This window comes from Notamacropus eugenii, chromosome 7, assembly GCF_028372415.1.
Source record: "Notamacropus eugenii isolate mMacEug1 chromosome 7, mMacEug1.pri_v2, whole genome shotgun sequence".
Lineage (NCBI taxonomy): Eukaryota > Metazoa > Chordata > Mammalia > Diprotodontia > Macropodidae > Notamacropus > Notamacropus eugenii.
In genome coordinates, this window is record NC_092878.1 from 150,654,783 (window position 1) to 150,679,734 (window position 24,952).

At 39.5% G+C, this 24,952-nt stretch overlaps 1 protein-coding gene across 1 annotated transcript; it reads right to left on the reverse strand.

The window, feature by feature from the left end:
* PLAC8 (placenta associated 8) lies at nucleotides 1-23,678 on the reverse strand. The gene is made up of 5 exons (XM_072624021.1): nucleotides 23,590-23,678; nucleotides 8,255-8,396; nucleotides 4,116-4,240; nucleotides 2,520-2,635; nucleotides 1-159 (listed from the first exon to the last, which is right to left on the reverse strand). Exons 2-4 carry the CDS (start codon nucleotides 8,364-8,366, stop codon nucleotides 2,531-2,533), a joined length of 342 nt encoding a protein of 113 aa, XP_072480122.1. The 5' UTR covers nucleotides 8,367-8,396; nucleotides 23,590-23,678; the 3' UTR covers nucleotides 1-159; nucleotides 2,520-2,530.
* Between the last annotated feature and the right edge of the window lie 1,274 nt (nucleotides 23,679-24,952).

Below are 24,952 nucleotides of genomic sequence, written 5' to 3' on the forward strand. Positions count from 1 at the left end.
TCTTGTTCTGACTATTCTTTATTTGTTTTACATTCAAAAAATCAAAATTATTTGCAGCAGATTAATGCTTCCAGGGAGAAGGCGGTAGGGAGCAAAGTTCTGTGAAGTCAGAAGAGTTTCACTGGCGTGGTACACTGTCGTGATTCAACTTCATTATACCTGTAGCAATTTAGGAGCAAGAGTCAGAAAAATACTTAAATACATTTTTCAGGGGTTAAAGCTGATGCCGATTGGCTTCATCAGAAACCCAAATTCATCTGCAAAGACAAAGAACAGCTGAATTGGAATCTTGTAGTGGAAAAATTTTGTTCCCATTCTCATTTCTTCAACTTTCCTTTTGCAGGTTTTTGTCTAAAGCTTTAGGCCAAAGAAATCAGCAAGAATTAAAACTGACAAAGGGGTTTCCTACATTAAGCCAGCTCAGAGAATGATTTCCTCCGTATTAAATCTTAGGAATATTTGGATCCTCTGTCAGTTCATGCTTGCCTGACTTCCAGTGAGTCCTCATTCCCCTGCCGACTTCCCGTTTTCTCTGTCTCTTGTACTCATGTCTTGTTCCACATCTTTTCTATTCTCAAATCCCAAACCCAAACCAGGCCCTCTCATTTTCACTTGATCATTTCACTTTTTACTTTATTGAAAAGATGAAGGTCATTAGAGTTAAGCTCTCCTATCCTCCCTCTCTCTCCTCTAAGTGGCCCCATTATCTTTAAAAAAAAACAAAAAAAAATCCAACCTTCATATACACAGTGGAATACAAAACAAGATTGCATACGAAACTGAATTCCTCATTTCATGCCTCTTTAAAAAAAGTATATGACAAATTCAATGCATTACTTTCTCAAGACTTATCTGCATTTCCTTCTTTTTAAAAAAATTTCGTTTTTCCCTCAATTACATGTAAAAATAATTTAAAATTTTTTCAAAAAAAAGTTTTGAGTTCCAAATTCTGTCCCTCCCTCCCTTTGTACTTCCTTCTAAACTTCTGCCTGTTGTTTTCATTTAAAAAAAAAAAAATTTCAGTCATTCCCTTCCGCCCCCTTTTTTTTTTTCTGGCATTAATAATACCCAGCTCTTCAGACCCTCATCTCCTCTTTCCTTAGTCTCCTAATTGGCCTTCCTGCCTTCATGTTGTCTTCACTTCATCCTCTCCACAGTTGCCAAAGTCTACCCAAAGCCTAAGAAAATGCCTTAATGGCTTCCTTGTTGCCTCAGAAGTAAAATATAAATTCTCCTATTTAACATTTCGAGCCTTTCAGGAGCTGCCTCCCACCCATCTCTCCAGAGATTCTATATGGTTTCCCTTCTCACCATGTTCCAACCAAACCAAATTACCCTTCTCTGTATGATTTGAGGGCTGTCCCTCCTCCTTGTTCCCACCTCTTGTAAAACTTCAGGCACAGCCCAAGTGCTAGCCCTTACACAAAGCCTTTCCTAAGTGGTCTTATTTGAAATGACAGTTCAAATCCCACGTTACTTCAAGAAGCCTTCCCTCTGGGATCACCTCCACTTTACCCTGTGTATATTTGTATATACGTTTTTTGGGGCATGTTGTCTTCCCCTATCGGACTGAGCTGCTTGAGGCCGAACCATGTATTTTTGGTCTTTTCTTTCTATCCCCAGCACTTAAACACGGGGCCTACTTTTAGCAAGCGCTTAAGAAAAGCTGTTAACTGCTTCCCCCACAAGAATTACTTGTCTTTAATTTGTATATATTTTTGTATTTATTTAGATGTCCTTTCCCCTTTGAGGTCAGAGACTTTTTTGTGTTTCAGTATCCCTAGTGCCTAACAGTGTCTTGCACTTAGTGAGCTCTTAGTAAATTGTTCTTTAAATTGACCTTAGGAGGCTTCTAATCCAATCCCCTGGTCATCAAATTGACTTTAGGAGCCTTTTAATCCAGTCCTCCTATTTTTGCTAATGAGAAGATTGTGGCCTCTGGAGGTACAGGATTCGGATGCAAGTCCTCTGAGTCCAAATCTTCTGTTGGATTTTGTCCTATCGAAATGTGAAGTTGAGCAGGAAAGGAAACAGCAGGTACAAAGCAATGTTTTAAGGATATTAGATACTGGCTCCAGGGCATAGGAGAGCCCATTAGATTATGACTGATTACCTTATCTGGTTCAAAACTCAGTCTCACCAAGTAGGACTTCACCTTGATCAGTCCCTTCGTCTATAACCATCCCAAGCTGACACGTTGGTATTTTGCATTGTCACTCTAGTCTGACCCCTTGAAGTCAGAGATGACACCACATTTATTTTGTCTTCTTTTGGTAGCTGGTAAAGGATTCTGAGTAGATTCCTGGGAAATCAGCCACTCCAGTTGCTTGTACCCATCCACTTTGAAAAGGGGTGTCAAACTAAACCAAATTTATTTTCCTATGAAGAAATTAACCTTTACAGTTATGGTAATGAGAGATCTAAGTTTTCTTGATTGAAAAAGTTACCAAATTTAAGAGGTCCCATGTTGTCATTCTTAAAAGACCCATGGAGTCCTTGAAGAAACCCTAGGGACTCACCATTAGCCTTTTCAGAAAGTGTTCATTTCCCTCCTTCTATTAATGTCTCTCTTAATTTGGCAGAGAGAACACACAGGACAACACCAAGTCGTCATGAAGTCATTGCAAATGGATCCCTGTTGAAAGAAGTAAAAAAATCATTAAGATCATAGCTTTTATTTTTTACATTTTTTGTTTGTTTTCTTTTGTTTTTGGAGACAGATGGGATTCAGTGACTTTCCCAGGGGCACACAGCTAGTCAGTGTCACGTGTGTGAAGCTCATGGCTTTAAAATGGTTCCAGGATATATGAGAGAGGCAAAAACAGACACATCCTTGAGACAGTGAATCGAGTTTAATAAAATCATGTCACATTTAGTAAGGCAGGTTTCCTTTCTTTCCATACAAATCTCCCTTTTGGATTAGAAATACTCCATTAGTTCTAAGATCTGTAATTTTGACCCACTGATGCAGATCCATATAATTCAGTAGGTGGTCTTTAAGAGTTGTATCCACAAATGGAACTCAGCTAGACTGGTCTATGGATAGCAGGCAAGGGAAAGGTCATCGGATCCATGCTTAAGCCTTTCCAGCTTCTGCTAATAACAGCCTGCAAACATCCCTGGGTCGCTTCCACATCCAGATGGTGCATCCAGGACTTGAGTAAAGTATAGGAACTATATTAGTTAATTAGGAGGCAGCATGGTGGCCCAGTGGAGAGCATGCTGGACCTGGAGTCAGGAAGACTTGGGCTCAGATTGGGCTCGAATAGCTGTGTGATCCTGGGGAAGTAACCTAATCTCTGCCTCAGTTTACTGAGATGTAAATTGGGGATAATAGCACCTACCTCAGGGATGTTGTTCAGATAAAATGAAATAATTGTAAAACACTTAGCACCGCACCTGGCACATAGGGGGTCTACATAAAATCCTTGTTCCTTCTCTTTCCCCTTCACCCCACCACCTCCATTCCAGTCACTACAGAGTAAACACCTCATGTTTATTTGTACCAGTATCGCACAGGGCAAGACTAATGCAATAGATGAATTAATAAGTAACGTTCATCATATTTACAAATAGGATTCACAGTGTAAGTGCAGGGATTGTTAAATACAAGGTATTCTGTTATGCCCCAGAGCAGGAGTTCTTAACTTAACCTGAGAGCTTGGTTTTAAAAAAAAAATAACTGGAAAACAATATAATTGCTTTCCTTGAATCCTCTATATTTTATACTTTTAAAAACATTCTGAGAAATGGTTCAATTGCCAAAGGGGCACATGACTTACAAAAAAGTTTAAGAATCCCTGCCCTAAGGGAATTCCAATAGCTAGAGTAAAGCCAAAAGGGATAGTCCTAGCTCTCTCCCCACCCCATGGTGCATTTTAATTCTTGGTGAGGCAATACTGCTAGACAACCCATGGATCAAAAATGGTTGAGGATCTCCCCCACTCGGTCAAACGATGTCAGTAAGCGCTCATTAAGTGTTGTTCTTGGTATTGGGCTAAGCACCTACTATACAAAGGAAAAACAAAAGCACTATGTCTAATAATGGAAGTACTCATAGTATCCATTTATATAACAATGCTGGGTGTAATCATAGGGCTGAGGAGGTGACTCACAGGGATGCCATATCTGGTCCGGTAGAGGGTCCTCATGGCTACGGACGATCCACACAAACAGCATTCGTTCATGTCAGAAGCCACTTGGCATGAGAGGCAGAGGGTACAGAATATCCCACAGAGGCCTAATTATGGAGGAAACCACAAGCAAGAGTTAGTTCAGTTTTTTTTTTTCTATTAAATCTTGAATTTTCCAAGGCCCCCTTTAAAAGAAATTGCTAAATCTAGTGGGAGGAGGGGATAAAATAGATTACAATGCATGCAGTACTTCTTATTTCAACACTGATGAAATATCCTATGCTCTCCCTCTCTCCCCAGCCTGGTCTTACATGCCCATTTAGCATGTATGAAGTTTCACAACATCTGCATGAGTCATAACATGAGTGTTCCCCTATTGGTCCAATGTGGCTTATGAGAAAACTGAGTGTGGTCTGTACTCAGTTTGATTTTTCTGTGGGTGTGCAGGTGCTTAGTTGTAGATAGATGGAGTTAGCATATTTGTGGTTGAGAAGAGAAACCTAAGAATTAATAAGATAGCAAAGGTGGTGGTAAAATCTTAGTGAAACCATGTCATTTCTGAGGAAGAGTGATTCAGGCAGGTTGAGAAAACGCAGAGATGGAACAATGAACAAAGCAAAAATTTTAAAAACTCACCAACTAGGAGCCCCCATATCTTTGCAAACCAAAGCAACAGCTGGCTATAGGGTAGAATTCTGCAAGGCTATCTTAATGAGGTGAAATAGATGACGGGACCCTTGTATTGCCCCAATCAGTATTAATCAACTAGTGATTTTATAGGGGTAGTGATTGGTAGTAATTATCAATATGTTATACTGGACCCTTATTTTACCCCAATCAACATGAATCAGCTAATGATTTTATAGGGGTGGTGACTGGTAGTAATTATCAATATATTATAACTACACTCAATAGACATTTAGTCAGTCAGATTAGCCAACCAATCAGTATACATTTAGTCTTAGTCAACCAATGAATATATTATATTTGTTATCAATATACATGCAGTTAGTTAACATTATACTTACCAATATGTGTTAATCAATTAATCAAGAATGATCAAATAGGATAGATTCTTTTTTATAAAAGGACCTCAGACCCTTATAAACCTCTTATGAAGGCTCCAAACTGTGTATTGTGTAATTAGAAGGTCTTACTAAGTAGTTTGCTTTCCTAATCATAGGAAGATAGCTAAAGGATCTCTACCTTTTTCCCGGGCTGAGCAGGGGACTGAGCCCAGTGTGACAAATGTAACTCAATTACATGGAAAGTCCCCCAGCCATTCCATTATCCCTCCACCCTTTATTATCTCCTTATTGTCCCACGTGTGGAGATGGTTATGAGCATTTCGCTAATGAGTGACTCTGCTTGCTGGGCTGCAGCCTGCCTTTCTGTGGCCCGTTGGTTCATGCAGATGTTTTGATATCCACTCATCAGCCCAACCCCATGAGTCTGCTCTTGGATTTTGGTAGGACCTCTTGGAAGGTCAAGATAGGTCTGGTAATGTCTGCTTGCAAGTCTGTCTGTCAGCCAGTGAGGTTCTGCATTTTGTGTAGACCCTCCTGGAGGGTTAAGGGCAAAGTTTATCCACCAATCATATTGTACTTTTGACCTGTTTCACTGAATTGTCCAGGTAGCAAGCACTATAAAAGTAAGGCCTTGGAGGAAGGGGGCATCTCAGATCATAAGGAAGGTCTGAGATCTCATTCATTAAAGAGGGTCAGGTCCCTTAATAAATGGTTATTGGCTTGGAGTTCTGACTCAGTGGTTTTTCTTGCAAACTGAATAGTTTTGGCCTATGTAGGGCAGTTAGGTGGTGCAGTGGATGGAAGGCCAGGTTCAGAGTCAGGAAAATTTATCTTCCTGAGTTCAAATCTGGCCTGGGACACTTACTAGCTGTGTGACCCTGGGCAAGTCCCTATTTGCCTCAGTTTCTTCTTCTGTAAAATGAGCTGGGAAAGGAAATGGCAAACCACTCCCTTATCTTTGCCAGGACGAACCCAAATGGGATCATGAAGAATCTGACACAACTGAAAAATGACTAAACAACAAAAATCTAAGAATTATTGGCCTCCCCTCACCCTAATACAAAGAAATTGAGTATCATATTCCAGTACAATTGGAATTAAATTGCCTAGAAATAATGGAGACAGACCCTTTCTAGAAACCAAAGAATGCTGACAGAGAGGAGCTCCAATTTTTAGTCACCCAGAAATGTAGTCTCAAGTCCCAGGGCTTCAAATCAAAAAGGTGAAATTTACACATCCAAAGTGTTGTGGGAGCATTATTCTAACCTTTCTCTCTGTGCAAGTTAGACTAGTTTTTCCTTAAAACATATTGAGACATTCCTTGGGATTTGATTGTCTCAGGGGACGAAAGGCTGAAAACACTGGATATCATTTCTTTGTCAGCTGAGTACAAAGAAGTCACAAGGAGCTTGGAGGGGATCTCTGATACTTGGCTGGTAAACCAAGATTGAAACTTTCTTTGATTAGCTGAATCACCTTAAAGGATTCTCAATACCTTTCCTTGTTGAATATCTTTCTCCTGATATGAATAAGTAAGTCTCCTTTTGTTAACTGATGAATGACCCAAAAATGTTTCGTCTTGTTCCAAAATCCATCTAAACTACCAGAGAACTGGCCCAGGTCAGACTCAGCTCAGACAAAACAAGCATGAAAATTCCAGAACATGGCAGGACCATTAACAATCAAATTGACCAAGGAGCTGATGCTTCAACCAGATAATCGTCAATACAACTAGAAAGTAAAGAACAATTCAAGGGGCTGACATGGTGGACAGGGTGAAAATCCTCTAAGTCACACCTCCTGTCAGGGGCACTGAAAAAACAAGCAGTGATGTAAAATGAGGATCAAAGTTTAAAAGCTAGAAATTTGAGGGACAGATCACTTGAAAGGGAAATAGCCATTGGATTTGAACTTTGTTGCTATTAAGTCATTTCAGTCATGTCTGACTCTTTGTGACCCCATTTGGGGTTTTCTTGGCAAAGATACTGGAGTGGTTTGCCAGTTCTTTCTCCAGTCCATTTGAAGTGAAGGTTAATCAGACCAGGTGGTAGGCTTATCTGGGCTATACCAGAAGGGCAAACAAAGACAAAGGTAATGCACTTAATTAAAGAGGCTTGGGGATTTGTGCACCCCGGTCTTTGATGTTATCTTCTGACTTTTCTCCTACAATGTGGTATCACTATAAAGTGATATACTTGATTTTGGTGTTGGCGTTTTGATATGTGTTTAGTAGTAACTAGAGCTATGTAGACATTCTTCCTCACATATGACCTGCTTTTAGTCTTAGGATGAGTTATTTCCTGTGCCAGAAATGCCCTCCCTACTCACTTCCACCTCAGGGAATGAAGCCCTAGCTTCTTTCAAATGCCTCTTACATGAGGCCTTTTCAAGCTGCTTTTTATTTAAATTCATCAATTATTTTAACTAAGCTATTTTAAATAAATTAATCCAAAATTACTTTTTATTTAAATAGTATATGTGTGTATATGTCGTTTTTCCCTGGTATACATTTAAGCTGAATTTTTGATTTTGTATATACCTAGTACGTACAACCTAGAATCTAGTACAGTTTTGGACACATAGTAGGTATTTTTTAAATTTTTCTTTATGATTGATGGTGTTTTATTTAATAAAAATGAAAGAAAATGAACTTTTGATCTAGAGCAGATCTCCCTTTGTTATCTCAAAATTGAAATATATTCCACTATAATCTGAGGCTCAAGGTTATTTTCATAAGACTCTCCTCATGGGTAGAGAATGATAATTCAATGCATTTTCTTGCTTTGTGTGAGGATCACAGTGAGAACTTGGGAGAGAGCCTAGTTACCATTTTCTACCAGTGAGGAGAATCTTATACAAATGACCTTGAGCCCCACGTTACACATAAGTAAGATTACTCATTGACAAATACAAAGTGTATAAATCATTTGGTGACCACTACTATGCGCTTAATAAAAGGCAGTATCATACTGACTAGGAATTGATGGATATCATTTGGAAAATACTCTATAGGGACGTAAGAATGGAAAAGGGTGATCAGAAATTTCATTTTATATCAGTCACATTCAGTACTAACTTGACATGAGGACTTACATACTCCACAGTCACTGCAACAATCTAGAAGACCGGTGTGCCAATTGGAGCCTTGTGGATAGTTACCCCTCTGGGGTTGAGTCACAATTACCACTGGCTGTCCTTGCTGCATTTTGGGGGCAGGATCTTAGAAGCCCACAGCCTGAAAAGCAAAGGAGAGAAATGATTTATCTTCAGACATCTTATGGTTACTGATGACATTGGTGTTTAGGTCATTTGGATGAAGCTGCCTGTCAGTGTGTGGCATGATGAGAGGAGCATTGTTGTTGGCACTGGAAGACTTAAGTCTTAGCTAGGACCCTTACTAGCCAATGGGACCTGGGCAAGTGATCTATAAAAGGGTAATCAATTTTTTATAAGGGGGGGCATCAGTAAGGTGCTCCATCACTGATTTAAAAATAGAAGACATCAATGACATTTTTAGATGGTGCAGTGGGTAGAGCACTGGCCCCGAGTTCAAATCTGACTCTTGACACTTGATACATTCTAGCTGTGTGACTCTGGGCAAGTCACTTAACCCTATTGCCTCACCAAAAAACCCCACTTTAAAAAATAAAAACTAATAAAAATTAAATGGGAAAAATAATATTTGTATTAACTGGTTCATGGAGTTGGGAAGAAAGGGCTTTGTAAGCTTTCATTTTTTCAGTCAGTTAGGTCAGACCTATAAGATTGTTGGTTTGGGAAACTCCCAATGAATAAACTCCCTCTACCAAGGTAGACCAGTCTATGTTTTGAAATTTGTAATCAGAGAGTTGCCTAGGGACATGAAGATAACGTGTCCTGGAAATATGAAACACAACATGTCAAAAGAGAATTTATCATCTTTCCTTCCACCCCAGTCTACCTCTCTTTATAAATAATCGACCTTCCTTCTTTTTGTCCCAGGTACCACCATTCCTCCAGGCTCCAGAATAGTCCCAGCTTTATCCTTGACTCCTCACTCTCACCCCACACCACCAATCAATCACTAAATCTTCCTGTTGTCCCTCCACAGGATATCTCAAATCTTCTTCAGCCACACAGATACCTCCCCAGTTCAGGACCCCACCACCTCTCGCTTGGTCTATTGTCATGGTCTCCCAATTGTTCTTGCCTGAAATCTTACCTCTTCCAATCTATCATCTACATACCTGCCAGTGATTTTCCTTAAGTTACAGCTATAACCATGTTGTTAAAAAAAAAATCCAGCACCTCCCCATTGCCTCTAGAATAAAAGAGCAATTCCTGTATTTAGCTTAAAAATGTTTTTTCAGTGATTTAAGCATTCATTTCTTTTCTTCCTTCACCTCCTCTCACCCACAAGAAAGGAAGGAAAGAAGGAGGAAAGAAAGGAAAGAAGGGAATGAGAGAGGTAGGGAGGAAGGAGGAAAGAGAAAGGAAGAAAAAGAAGGAAGGAAAGAAAGGAAGAAAAGAGGGAGAGAAGGAAAGAATGAAGGAAGAGGAAGGAAAAGGAATGAGGGAAGGAAGAAAGGAGATTTCTTATTTTGCCTATTAATTCATTATCTCTCTGTAATGAGGTGGGCAGTCTTTTGGAATCACGATGGATCATTCAGTTAATAAATGTTCTTAAGGATTGCCAAGTTGTTAAATTTTATAATATTGATATTTTAGCATAATTGTCCTAGTTTTGCTCACTGAATTTGGCATAAGGACTTACAAGTCTTTCCATGTCTCTTTGAAACCATTTTCCCCCCTAATTTCTTGTAGTACAATAATATATTCCAGTGTGTTTATCGATGGTAACTTGGTCAGCCATTCCCCAGTGGGAACACCTCCCTCCCCCTTAGTTTCCTGGGTATTTTTTGTGACCACGAAAGGAAATGCCATAAATATTTTGTACATAGAGGATCTTTTCCTCTTTAGCTGAGTCAAAGGGCATGCACAGTTTAGGAACTTTTGGGGCATAATCACAAAATGCTTTTCAGAATGGCTGGACCCATTCACAGCTCCCTGCTTTCCTGTAGACCCTCCAGCATTGGTCATTTTATTTTTTCTCATCACCTTTGCCAATCTGATGGGTGTGAGGTACAACCTCAGAATGACTTTAATTTGCATTTCTCTAATGATTAATGATTTGGAGAATTTTTTTTATATGGCTATAAATAGCCTGAGTTTCTTCCTTTTAAAACTGCTTGTTCATATCCTTTAACCATTTATCAGTTGAGAAAGGTTCTTATTCTTGTAAATTTGAATTAGTTCCTTACACATTTTAGAAATGAGGACTTTATCAGGGAAACAAGCTTCGTTTTTTTCCTGGTTGTTTCCCTACTAATCTTAGTTGTATAAGATTTGTTTTTGCAAAAAACAATTTTTATTTTATGTAAATAAAATTATTGAGTTTATCTTCTGTGATTCTATCTCTTGTTTGATCATGAATCTCACCCCTACCCCAAAATCTGATTGGTAGTTTTTTTCATTTTTCTAATTTGTTTATTATGTGAACTTTCCATCTGGAGTTTGTCTAAATCTTATAGGTAGAAGGCGTATAGGTATAGATATAAATCCAGTTTCTTCCACATCACTTTTGAGTTTTCCCAGAAATTTTTATTGAATAGTTAGGTCTATTTCTATGAAACAAAGGTTTATAATTGCATGTACAAACTTCCTAAGTGAGTTGGGATAGGTGGACTCTTAAGCATTTTATACATTCTATAGTTATTTTAAATGGGATTTATTTTTTTCTATCTCCTCCTGCTGGATTTTATTGGTATTAAACCACAAAGCTGATGATTCGTATGGATTTGTTTTATGTCCTCCAACTGTTGAAGTCATTGTTTCTCCAAGCATACTATATGCAAAAAAATGATTATTTTGTTTCATTTTTCTTCTGCTTATTTCCTCAATTTCTCTTTCCTATTTTGGTTGTATAGACAAAATTTCTAGTACTATGTCAAATAGAAGTCGTGACAAGGGACATCTTTTCATCTCTGATTTTAATGGAAAGGATTCTAATATATAATGCTGTTTTTTGGTTTTAGATACATACTATATATAATGTTAAACAAAGCTCCATTTATTCTTGGATCTTCTAGTGTGTTTTTTTTTTAAATCAGAGATGAGTGTTTTGGTTTGTTCATACTAATTCTGCATCTATTAATATAATCATATGATTTTTGGTTTTTGTTATTAACATGGTTAATTAAGTTGATAGTTTTTCTAACATTAAACCAACCTTGCATTTCTGATATAAATTCAATCTGGTCATAGTATATGGTTATAGCCTCAACTTGTACAACATATGGGCCACTTGAAGCTTGCCAAAGGATTTCGGGTGGCCTCTGAAAAATGTAGGGTTGCCACTGTTCACCCTCCAGTTTGTCATGTGACCCGCAGCAACAACCATAGTTAGTCTTTCTAGTCTGAACAATCTTCAGCCTGAAGTTTAGCCTCTTTCAGTTTTGACCCCTAACTGCTCCCAAGTTGTGCAGGTGTGTTGTAGCCTCTTTGCTAATATTTAAAATTTTTGTGTCAATGTTTGTTAGGGATACTGGTTTATGGTTTTCTTTTTCTGTTTTGTCTCCTCCTAGTTTAGGTATCAAAACCATATTTGTATCATAGAAGGAATTCAGTAGAATCCATCTTTTCCTATGTTTGATGCAGTTTATGTAATATTAGACTTAATTATTTTTTTTTGAAGGTTTGACAGTGAGTTTGCTTGTGAATCCATCCGGTCCTGACTTTTTTCCCCTTTGGGAGTTCATTTACAGCTAATTCAGTTTTTTTCTGATGTTATTTTGCTTTATAAGGCTCTTATCCTTTTTGTACATTATTCCCCTTTCTGCACTCTATTGTCGAGCCAAACTGGCCTTCTCTCTCTTTCTCATACATAGCATTCTCATCTCTGCACCTTTGCATTGCTTCCCTTTCAGCCTTACCTCATAGAATCTGTCTCCAAGACTCAGCTCAAGTTCGCATGCTACAGTGAAACCTTTCTTGATCCCCTTAATTTCAAGTGCCCTCCCTCCTTAGCTGCCTCACTTTATTGTGTATGCATTTATATATGTGCCTGTTGTTTTCTCTGATAGAATATAAGCTTCTTGAGAACTTTCTTTAGGATTGATGGGAAATAGATTTCCCTCCTTTCTCCAAAACAAAAATAAAGAAAAAACAATAATAACAATGAAAAGTCATCATCCAGAGGTCAGTAAATTCTGAAGAGATGTTTGGGATTCCTTGGAAAGCAGTTGTCTATTGACCCAACTGGTTTCCTTTGAATGACTCAGTTTGACTTCTACACTTCTACACATGCAGTGTGGGAAGCTAGATAAAACCACAGAAGGGAACTCAAGATGCCAAAGGGCACTTTGTAGCTTTAACTGACCGCTCTACCCTTCGAGTAAACTGGCCAAGCCTCATTCCATGCCGAAAAGGCTTTCCCTCTCATGTACACCTTCTAGCTTCCCTGGTTTCCAAGCCTCAGCTAAAGTTGTACCTGCTGTTAGAGGCTCTGAGAGGACACCCCAATTTATCCCATCTGCATCTTGTTTGTACAAAGTCATCTGCATTCTGGCTCTCCCATTCGACGGTGAGCTTCTTGGGAGAAGTTATTTGCCTTTTTTGTATCCCAAGCACTTAATACAATGCCTGAATACTAACTAGTCAATGGACTCATTTTCCTTATCTGTAAAATAGGGATGGCAATAATACTTGTACTACCTACCTACCAAAGTTACTGTGAGGAAAGTGACCACATAAACATGAGTTGTGATCTTAAAGGATTAAGGTAAATACATTTTCTTTTCTTGAAAAACAAAAGTTTTCAAAGGCAGAGTGGTTTCTTAGGTAGAATCCTACTAAAATCAGAGTCAGGAAGATACTAGGCAACTCACAGCCTCTTTGGACCTCAGTTTCTTTGTCTGTAAAATAGGGGTTTGGAGTAGACAAAGTCTAAGTTCCCTTTGTTGATGACCCCAAGGAATACTAATTGAAGTTTTTTTGGCATTTACTTTTCAGTGTTATCATTCAGTGTTAGTATTATCACCAAAGACTTTTCAAGAAAATATCCATATTCGAAGAAAATTTGGGTGACAGTACCCTATTTGTGTCTGTGTTTTATTGATTTTAAAACAGAAAAGTCAATGATCCATTTCACGAATCTACTTATGGAAAAAGTAGAGGGCACAGGTAGGGGCAGGTACTAAAGCAGAAAAAATAATCTTATCCCTGAAGTATTTGTGGTTCTTAAATGGACAACAGAATGAACTTTTAGCCTAGGGACCCTTAATATCACCTTGATAAAAAGCAACCCCACCCTTTCTAACAAACGCAAACCCATTCTCCCTAATCGAGAGTACAAGGAAATAAAAGGAAAAAAAAATATCGAATTTCTATTACTCACACATGACACAATGCTTAGCATCAAATGACCTCACAAAGGCTTAAATACACCCTCTCTTCTTGGATGGGAATTACCTTGACTGAGCCTCCCTTTGCTTTCTAGAACTCTTATTTCAGATGCAAGTAAAAGCTAGACTAGCAGTCATCCATGAAAAGACACCTGGGCTAAGTAAAGATAAATGCTATGTAACAATAACTCACCTTTACATGGTAATTTAATATTAAAATAATAATAGCTAGCATTTGTATGATCCTTTAAAGGATTCACAAAGCACTTTACGTCGGTTATCTCCTTTGAGGTAGGTGCTATACTTTACAGATGAACAAACAGGTTGAGGGAGGTCAGGTGACTTGCCCAGGTCCCCACCACTGGTAAATATTAGGGGCAGAATTTGAACTCAGGGTCTGTTTTGACTCTGTATCCACAATATCAATCAGTAAACATCTATTGAACACCTGCTATGTGTCAGGCACTATGTGCTAACACCTGCTAGTCAGTCATGATAAAAGAAAAAGAACCACATCCCCTCCCCACCCCCATCCCTCTCTATTATTAGAGATAGATGACGCAGTCCTGCTTTAGGTACTTGATACCTCTGAGTCCCTGGGTGAAGCGCTTCATTTCCCTAGATCTCTGTTTACTCATCTGTCAAATGAAGATAACAGCTCCTATTTCCCAGGGTTATTGTGAGAATCACATGTGTAAAGCACTTTGCAAATCTTAAAGGTTTATTGTTGTTATCATGATGACCCAAGAGATGAGTTGAGAAAATATACTTCCCTCTCTTTTTGGAGGAAGTGAAGAACTATGGGTATGGAATATTACATATATTATCAAATGTGGTTGATCTTGCCGAACTGTTTTTTTTCTTTTTAATCTTTATTGCTGCTGGGGAGAGATATATTTGTAAATTAGGGTAAAAAGACATTAATAAAAAATATGATTTTGTAAAAAGAAAGCTCTGGGTACGGGGTTGGAAACCTGGGTGTTCCCAAGGTTCTTGGGTTCAGGATACTGGGCTATCCATCAGCGGAGATGGTGGTCAAAGTGGTAGTTGTCTCAGGGCTCTGCTTCAGCAAGGCTGGCTGGCTGCTTGCCCTGTGGGTGTTATGGGTGTTGACTGGCAATTGATGGGCATATCTGGGCCCTTCTCTGTAGGATTTACTCTCCTGGGTGATGGCTGTTTGAAGGCAGGTGGTTTGGTGAGGTTGCCTACCCCTCCCTCCCAGGTCTCTTGTGTTCATTTGTCTGTTGGTGGTGTAGAAATTGCTTTCCTGTCTGTGATCAATTTACCCTGTGCCAGTATATGTATATGGTGCTGCAGTGTCTAGCACAGTGTTTGGCACATAGTAGGTATTTAATAGGCATCAGACACTTACTAACTGTTTGACCTTGGGGAAGTAACTTCACTCTGTTTGCCTCAGTTTCCTCATCTGTAAAATGAGCTAGAGAAAAAAATGGCAAATCATCCCACCATCTCTGCCAAGAAAACCCCAAAAAGGGTCAGGAAGAGTTAGATATGACTGAAAAACAACTGAACAACAAAAGGCACTTAATAAATTCTTGTTAATATATCGATTGATGAAAGCTGTAGCATATTTGTAATGATGACCTGTGTTCAAGAATGGGTATGATCGTTAACAAGAATATGCATGAGAAGAAAGAGAGGCGACCTGCTCATGTATGAAGAGTGGACAGCCCAAGATTTATATGGCTACTTGGGAAAGCTAACGTTAGAAGGAGGGCAGGGAATAAGCCTTTACATGGCACCTATTAAGTACCAGGAATTGTGCCAAGTGCTTCACAAATATTGTCTCACTTGATCTTCATCAGGTAGGTGCTATTTTTATCCCTTTTTTACAGTTGAGGAAACCGAGGCAGGCAGAGGTGAAGTGACTCATCCAAAGTCATACAGCTAGTAAATGTCAGAGATAAGACCTAGAGGAAGTCCTCTACTATGCTGAGTAGATTCCCTGTGCAAAATCTTTGGAAGAACATGGAGAAGAATCCATATAGACTAGGGATGGATATCTTTTTTAAAAAAATATTTATACACTGCCTGCTGTGAGCTAGGTACTGTGCTAAGTACTTTACAAATATTATCTTATTTGAGCTTCACCACAACACTGGGAAGTAAGTGCTATTATCACTTTTCCCCTATTTTACAGTTGGGAAAATTGAGGCAAATTGAGGTTAAGTGACTTGCCCAAGGTCACTCAGCTAGTGAAAGTCTAAGCTACCTAGCCTCTAGACAGCTGCTCTATCAAGTTTCCCAACCTGTCAACCCACCCATATAAAACAAAATGCTGTCTATGATGAACAATTTGTCACTTACTTAGATGGAAATGACCTCCTAGGTATCCTCATTTAGTCACCTTTGCTGCTTTTGGTCTCAACAAGTCCTCTTAGCTGGTTTGGGACACAAAAATTCACTAAAATATTTTTTTTTTCTAGGTAGATTTGATCAGAGGTGATCTGGTAAACTGAGTGCTAGGGGGCTCCATAGTGCACAGAGCACCAGGTCTGGAGTCAAGAAGACTCATCTTCCTGAGTTCAAATCTGGCCTCAGAAACTTACTTAGCTGTGTGACCTTGGGCAAATCACTTCACCCAGTTTGCTTCAGTTTCCTCCTCTGTAAAATGAGCTGGAGAAGGAAATGGCAAACCCCTCCAGTATCTTTTTGAAGAAAACTCCAAATGGTGTCATGAAAAGTCAGACATGAGTGAACAACAACAGTCTGGTCAATTAAAGTCTAAGGAGTTGAAGTCTTTGTTCTGTCCTAGAAGATATTTTTTGGTAAAGGGGATAAAGGAGTGGATGTGGTTGTTGATTCCACATGCAGATATCTGATGATGGGCTCTGCCCCTATCTCACTCCTACCATCTCTGATTGGTTCCCTCTTCCCCAGGGACCCCTTCACTGCCTTCCCTTTTCCCTCCTGCCAGCTCCAATATAAGAAAGTCCCTGGGCAGATGGGGAAGAATATGAAGATGTGTAAGCTTCCCTAAGGACCTGAGCCTGTCAAGTCTCCCTTGTCTCTGACCATGCTCTACTTGGCTTTCCACTCGCCATTTTGTATTCCAAGTCAGAAGGTGCCTACCAAGCCACATTAGCCATGACTCCCTCTTGGTATAGCGGGAAAGAGGTCTTGGATTCGAATCACAACTGTTGGTGTCACCTGCCATGTTTGTGACCTTGGGCAAATTATACAGCCTCTCTCGGCCTCCCTTGCCTCTGATTTTAGCCAAAAAAATAACAAATACATTTATTGGGTGCTTGCTATATGCAAGAAACTGTGTTGGTACTAGGAACAGAAAGAAAAGAATGAAATGTCCCTTTCCCCAAGAGGATTCTTCTTGAGGGGAATATAACATGTAAATGGGCATGGATATACACACATGGCAATTTGAGGAGGAAGGACAGATAGTAATAACCAGATGGACAAGGAAAAGTTTACCCTGGTAGGTGGCTTTTGAGCTGAGCCTGGGAGGAGGCTTAGGATTCTCAGTGATGGAAATGAGAATGAAGTGAATTCTAGGCCTGGGAATGGGAGGGAGTGCATTCTAAAAATTATCATCCCCATTTTACAGATGAGGAAACTGAGGCAGTCTGAGGTTAAGTGAACTCCCCCAGGTTCACACAGCTGGTAAGTGTCTCAGAGAGGATTTGAATTCAGATGACACTGGATCCAGCTCCTAGCACTCTTCTCTGTATCACCACCTAGCTACAATAATCCAAAAAGATAGTCTGTAGCCATAGTGAGAATTTTAAAATGTCATGCAGTCTAGTTTATATTTTTTCCTAGAAATAAAAAGACGCCACCAAATTCTTAAGCAGAGAAATGCCATGGTCTGGCTTGTGCTTTAGAGAAATTATTTTGGCACCTGTGAGGGAGCTGAATTGGAGAGGAGAGAGTCTGGAAATGGTCAGTTAGTCTAGGAGAGAAGAGATGAGCTGGGATAGTGAACATGAGTGAACATGAGATATGGAGAGAGACTCAATACATTTTGGCAACTCATTAGATATGAGGGTTAAGGGAGAGAGAATGGAGGATGACTCTTAGGTTGGGAACCTTCAAGACTGGAAGGGTGGTGATGTTCCAGTAGAAAGGGGGAAATGTGGAGGAGGGCGTTTCTGGGCAGGAGGGAACACAAAGAACTCCATTTTGGACATATTGAGTCTGAGATGCTTGCAGGACATCCCGGTGGAGGTGTCCATCAGGCCACTGGGGATTCAGGACAGTCACTCAAGAAAGACAAGATAGCTCCATCTCTAGGTCTGGCAGTCATCAACTTGGAGATGAAAACCGAACTCATGGGAGATGATTAGGACACCAAGATTCAAGAAGAAAATTAAAAGTTTTAGATCACCTCATCAGGACGTGAAGACCCAGAAAAGAAGAATGAGATAGATCAGCCAGAAAATTAGGAGAATCAAGACAGAAATGTTACAAAAACCCAGGAAGAACCTTATCATGATCCAGGAAGACAGGGTCAAATGCTGCAGAAGGCTCAAAAAACATGCAGACAGAGAAATCAGTGAATTTAGCAGTGAGGAGAACACCATGAGCTTGGAGGGAGCAGTTTCAGCTGAGTGGTGAGATTAAAAGCTAGATTGGAAACCATGAGTGACAGTAGAGGAAATGGAGACAACATATGTAGAAGACTTGTCTGGTTGTTAGGGAAGAGAAATATAACGTGATAGCCTAAAAGGATTGGCAGGACTAAGTGAACATTTTGTTGTTGTTTTTAAGGACAAGGAACATCTGAATATATTAGAAGCGAAGAAGGAAGAAACCAGAAGATAGCAAAATACTGAAGATTAGAGAGTGAGCGGGATGACTGAGATGGTGAGCTCTTAGAGGAGACAGAAGGGGATAAGATCAGGGACCCAAATGCAGAGACTGGACCAAAGAAGAAATAATTGAGGGAGAAGACAACAATGTATCCTGAAACAAATGCCGATGATGTCAGAGGACCTGGGTTCAAATCCCAACTGACATCAAGACACTTTGACTCAGTTTCTTCAAGTGTAAAATGAGCAGACTGAACTAGATGACTTCTAGCCCTATCTTTGTCTCTAGCTTCCATGCTTTTACAGTGGCTGTTCCCCATGCCTGGAGCACACACACTCCCTCCACACTTCTGCCTCTTAGACTGCTTTGTTTCCTTCAAAATTCAGCTCAAGCATCCCCCTTTTTTATTGAATAATATTTTATTTTTTCCAATTATATGTAAAGACAATTTTTAACAATCATTTCTGACAGATCTTGAGTTCCCACTTTTTCTCCATCCCCCTCCCCAATTCAGCAAGCAATCTGGTATAGGCTACCCATTCACAATTATTTCAAATGTATTTCCATGTTAGTCATGTTGTGACAGAAAAAACAGAACAAAAAAAAAAACAAACACCGAAAAAAGTGAAAACGGTATGCTTTGATCTGCATTCCATCAGGTCTTTCTCTGAATGTGGAAAACGTTTTCCATTAGGAGTCTTTTGGAATTGTTCAAGCATCCTCTTCTCCAGGAATCCTTTCCTGACACCTCCCCTCCCCAGTTACTGGTGTCCTTTTCAGACAAAATAACCTTGGATTTATTTTGCTTATACTTATGTAGAAAAATCTTAGAAGGCAGACATTTTGGTCTTTGCAACTCGCATATAGGAGATATCTGAATGCTTCTCGATTGATAGAGGGATTCTGGAGGGCAGACAAGGGGAAAAGGGGGAGCTCGCAGCAAAATAGGAAAAATCCTCTGAATGAGGATAAAGGGAGTAATATAGGAGGCTTGAAGAGGGAAAAGGCAGTTGGAGGGTGCGTTAGTGAATCAATTTATAAATGGTCATGATTTGCCTGAGGGAAAGCCAGACAGACAGTCAATCAACAAGCATTTTATTGAGTGCTTACAATGGATCAGCTTGCCCAAAGGAGGTCAAATAGCAGAGGTGTGGTTGTGACTTCAGTTACTGTGTGAATGCAAACAAGGCAGCCAGGTGGGGGGTGGGGTGGTAACAAAGGGCTTGGGTGGGTTGGGCAATGCATGGCTATTGATAGGACTCTAGGCTAAGAGGATCCAGAGCAGAGATCAGGGGGTAGTTGAACTGGTTAGGACATTATATATACACACACACACATACACACACACATATATATATGTGTATGTATGCACGTACCTATGTATGTATATGTGTATACATATATTTCTATAGAAATACGTGTGTACACATACAGCTCTTCACACAAAATATGTATGTATGCATGTGTGTGCATAGATAATTATTTGTTGTTCAACCTTCATGCTAAAAGAGCACCAATCAGGAGGCTGTCTTGACATATATATGTATACACACATGCACATATATACACACTGATAATGTTTAATATAAAATTTTGGAATAATCTCTTCGCTCTCTCTGAAGCAAACTCAGAGAATGCCTCTTCCTATGTCAACAAAAGCCTGCCAGGGCTGACTTAACATTCCTTTAGAGACCTTTAGCCTAAGATGCTATCTTGAATAATGGGATGTTTTCCATTATCTTAATATTTGTAGACATATACTATGTTATGGCATGTTAATGTTAAAGTAAATACAAACATCTTAGGTCATATTTTCTATTTGAAACTTTGTCAAATTTTATTGTATTTACAACCTATGCAATTAAGAAATTCCTTTCTAATGGTCTAGTTAATCACTTACGGAGATTATAAATCTGAAGGACACAGAACACTTCTTTGTCCTAAAACAGATTTAAGGCTGCCCAATTCTTTATATCGGTAGCCAGAACATTTTTCTGGCTCCATAATGCATTATGTTACCATATTCTTTAATAGGGAATTGATTAATTAATTAAATCATAAAATGTATGCATTTAGCCTGTTGCCTTTTCTTTAACCAAGTTTTCAGGTTCACAACACATACATATACACAATACACACAGACACAAAAACATATACGTATTTATTTTTTTTTGCTATTTTAAATGTGAAAAACACCAACCTACACAAATCTCCCCTACAGAAAGAGGAAAAAGAAGATTGTGTATGTGAAACTGTGAATAACTATCCTGTGGTTGTTCAGTCATTTCAGTTCCATCTGATTCTTCCTGACTTCATTTGGGGTTTTCTTGGCAAAGATAATGGAGTGGTTTGCCATTTCCTTCTCCAGCACATTTCACAGACCAGGAAACTGAGGGTTAAGTGACTTGTCCAAGGTCACCCAGCTAGTAGAAGTTGGAGGTTGGATTTGAACTCAGGAAGATGAGTCTGAATTTCTGACTCCAAATCTGGTGTGCTATTGACTGTGGGATAACAATAATAATTGTGTCTAGACTGCATTTTAGAGTTTGGAAAGCAATTTACACATGCAGGGTATCCCCAAAGTCTTCCTCTCAGTTTAAGCTTCTTTAAAGGTTTGAGGGCAGTTTAAATGAGATTTGAGTTTATTCAAAGCTTAAAGCTACACTAAGACTTTAAGGACACCCTATATATATTCTTGAGATATAAGTTTATTATAAACTCTTGGCCATTAAGGCATGTTTTCTCCATCATAGCTGACATTTATGGAGCATTTTACTGTAAACATAGATTATCGCATCCCATCCTAACAATAACCCTTGGAAAGCACAATTATTATTCCCATTGAACAGATGAAGAAAGTGAGAGTCAGCATGGTATGAGATGCCCTTGCTGAAAAGTGCCCTTTACCCCACAGAAGATATTAGAGATGGTAAAGACCATAAATAGCGGTCCAAGAGCACGGTCCAGGGTTCCAGTGGACTGCCCTGTGAAGGAGCAGAAGGCCCCACCCAGCCCAGCATCAGTCAGCTGAGCAGCAGCCCCACCAATCCACTGCTTTGTGGGGTTGGTTCCTCAAAGGAATGCAAACCAGGCTTTTCTCTATGGCTGTGGGCAAGGGACGATTTCCTCTTCTGGAAACATCTGGACTGGATGACCTCCAATTACCCTCTCCCTCTAAATCTAAGATCCTAAGTTAAGGTCACACAGCTATTAAGAACCTGGGCCAGAATCCAAAGGCAGGTTTTCTGAATTCAAATCCAGCTCCTTCTGCAAACACTGACAATAAAAATTCCCCATCAAAATTCCTCTTGAGAGCTCATTTTCTAGACAAAGTCCATTCTTCCTTCATTGGAAGAGCAGCACAGAGCAGTTCTTTTTACTGCTTTCAATTTGGAAAGGATGTGAAAGGAGAGGTTGTGGTTCATTCATCTGTGACCCTTGTAAAGGTTTCAGGAAGTTTAGAAAGACACTCCTTTTACTCTACGTGAGCTGAAACCACAGGGCACCCATATCATGAACCCTTTCCCCTCCCCTTCACACCAGTTCTATTTTTAATCATTCAAGAGAGTGACGGAAGGATCCAAGGTAGACCAAGATAGTGAGTAACTGGGAAGAAGGAAATTAGAATGCCTTTGGAAAAATTTTCCAATGTGATGCAGTTAAGCTGTTAAATCAGTAGATTAGTAAACATAGTGTTAGTCACAATGCTAAACCCTGATGACACCTCAAGGGGATATAAGGAAACGTGGAAAAATAATCCCTACTCTCCAGGAGCTCGCAGGTTAACGAGAATGACATCATACAATCGTTGCTGTTCTACAGTAATGTCTTCCTGACCCCATTTAGAGTTTTCTTTGCAAAGATTTCGCCATATCCTTCTCCAGCTCATTTTACAGATAAGGAAACTGAGGCAAACAGGGTGAAGTGACTTGCCCAGAGTCACATGGCAAGTGTCTGAAGTCAGATTTAACTCAGGAAGATGAATCAAATACTGGGTAAATTGGAGGCAATTAAGAAAGGGTTAAAAGATTCAGTGTCTGAAAGATTTTCCCTGACTTTCACTTGTCTATTTTATTTTTTAATTATTTATATGATTGTAAAATTATATCTCCACTTGTTTAATGCTTCCTACCCTATGCGTTGGCATTAACAGCCAGGGCACCTCATTTTCTCTCCTTTGCACACCTGGTATACCAGTTGAGAAGAATCGTACTTCCATTTTTCTCACTGATCTCCCTCCCCCTCCTTCATGTCGGTTTTTGATGGATAAAATTTCCCATTCCAATGCTGTCATCTCACACAGTAAGCACTCTCCCACAAATGAGAATAAAGTGAGACAAGAAGCATTTTAAATATTAAAAAAACACACACACCCTCAGAAGCCAAATGGGGAAGTACGAAATGATGGTGGTCCAGGACATTTCCAAAAGATTCAGTGAAAAAGTGCTGCCCACCTCCAGAGAGAGAGAGAGAACTGAGGAGCTCTGAGTGCAAATTGAAGTATAATTTTCATACTTTCTTTAATTGTGTTTTTACATCATTAGTACAGAAATATATTTAGCATGATTTTACATGGATAATTGATATCGTGCTTGCCCTCTCAGTGAGTTTCGGAGAGGCAGGAAAGAGAGAGAGAAGTGTGAAAATTCAAGTACCCCATGGTCTTTTAACCTCAAAGTGAAACCTCAAAGCACACAAATCTCACATCCTCTTGAAATTTTTAAAATAATTTTACAGATGAAATATGAGAATATATCTTAAGACATACCAGGACCCTTAATAAACTTTTGTAGAAAAAAAGAAAGAAAATTAAATCAGCGAGTTAATGCACATGGAAGTGAAGAGTGAAGTCAACGACCAGTTTGGTTGTGTAAATTATTAAAGCTATCACTGCTAAGAAGCAATATCTGTTATTATTACCAATTTAACAAAAATTCAAGGCTTTAAACTTGAACAGAAAGTCAGTCCCCTTTCATGGGAGCCACAGAATATAAAGTGTTGCCCCTTCTACAAAGGCTTTATTTAGTTTTATCATCAGAAACCATCAGTCAACAATTGTTGATCAAATGCTCCCTCCAGGCACGTACAAAGTCAAGTGCTTGGGAAAAATAATGCTAAAGAAAAAAAGGCTTTCTGTGTAGAAAGACAAAAAAAGAAAACATACCTACTTATTATTTATCTGACCAAATAACTACTCACAGTCCAAAGCCAGTTGCAGAGCTGGAGAGCGAGGTCCTCTCTGCCAGGAGTTCACCGTAGAAGTGAAACCTATGCAGGAAGATGCAAATATTTTTTCTACAGTAATGAAGTGGAACAAAAGATAAGCTCCCAGGCACCCAGTGGCCAGAAGTTTCAAAGTTCATTGGTGTCATTCAGGAAAAAGGCAACCCTCTGAAAGGAGAAATGTATTTATTTCCACATTTTTAGCCTAAGATTTTACTAGGCAGCGGTCAGAGAAAAAGGAAGTTCGTTTTGCATCCTAATTTGTATCTGACAACTTATAGGTTTCATCCAAATATTTCTACTTCCCCAGTATCTGTATAGCCAATGGATTACTGTAGGGCTACAGAAAATCAGAGAATCACACCACCATGTTTTGCCACACAGCAATCCACTGTCACTTAATTTTTTTTCTTTTTAGTGTATACAAATGCCGTCATAACTCTGTGTGAGGTGAAAATGTCCTGAAGCAAAGGGAGAAATCATGGGACAGACTGGAGGACCATCCCCTTGTCTGTATGACCTAAAACCTCCTTGGACCTCAGTTTCTCCCCATGTAAAATAAAGGGATTGGACTCAAGGTCTCTGGAAATTCTTTAAGTTCCAGGTCCATGATACATGGTCTGAGAGGTAAATCTAGGAAAGAGGGAAAGAAAGGCATTGTTTTCAAAAGTTTTCAGGCTCTGGTGATAGACCAGAGCCAACTCCCTGGGCTGGAGTTGTGGAAGGACACATATTTGTGGAATGATTCATCAACTCTGCCAAAACTTCCCAACACCTGAGGGACCCCTCAGGTAACCAAATATCTATTTTCTTCATCCTTTCCATAAGTACACCATCACTGTCGGCACCAAGCTCACTCATGACAGCCATCAGTCCATATTGACACCAGAGGTATATGGGAAATTTGGCTTTGCAGAAAGATGACAAAGAATTCCTGAGGCTCCACTCACTTTTGGGGAAGATGCCTATAGCTGGGCCCCTGAATATCAGTGGCTACTCCAACAAAAAGCTTCAAGCCCAGCTTCTGGGAACCACAGGGGACAGAACTGAAAATAGGACCTGCCACCCTCCCAAAGGTGGGACCAAGGCCTCTCTGGGATAAATTTGAATTACTCCCTTGAAAATGGAATGAAGTTAAAGACCAGGAACCTGGAATGTTGGTGCCCAGCAGCATTTTCTTCTGTTCCACTTTTGGAATAGAAAGTGAAAATGATGGGACAGAGTAGAGAAAGTCTGGATAACCTGTCCTCCTCCAGGGAAACTTTCAGTTATAACATTTGTCACAACTACTGTGGTTTTAAAAAAGAGAACTGGGTCTTCTTCCTCCTTTCTCCCTCAC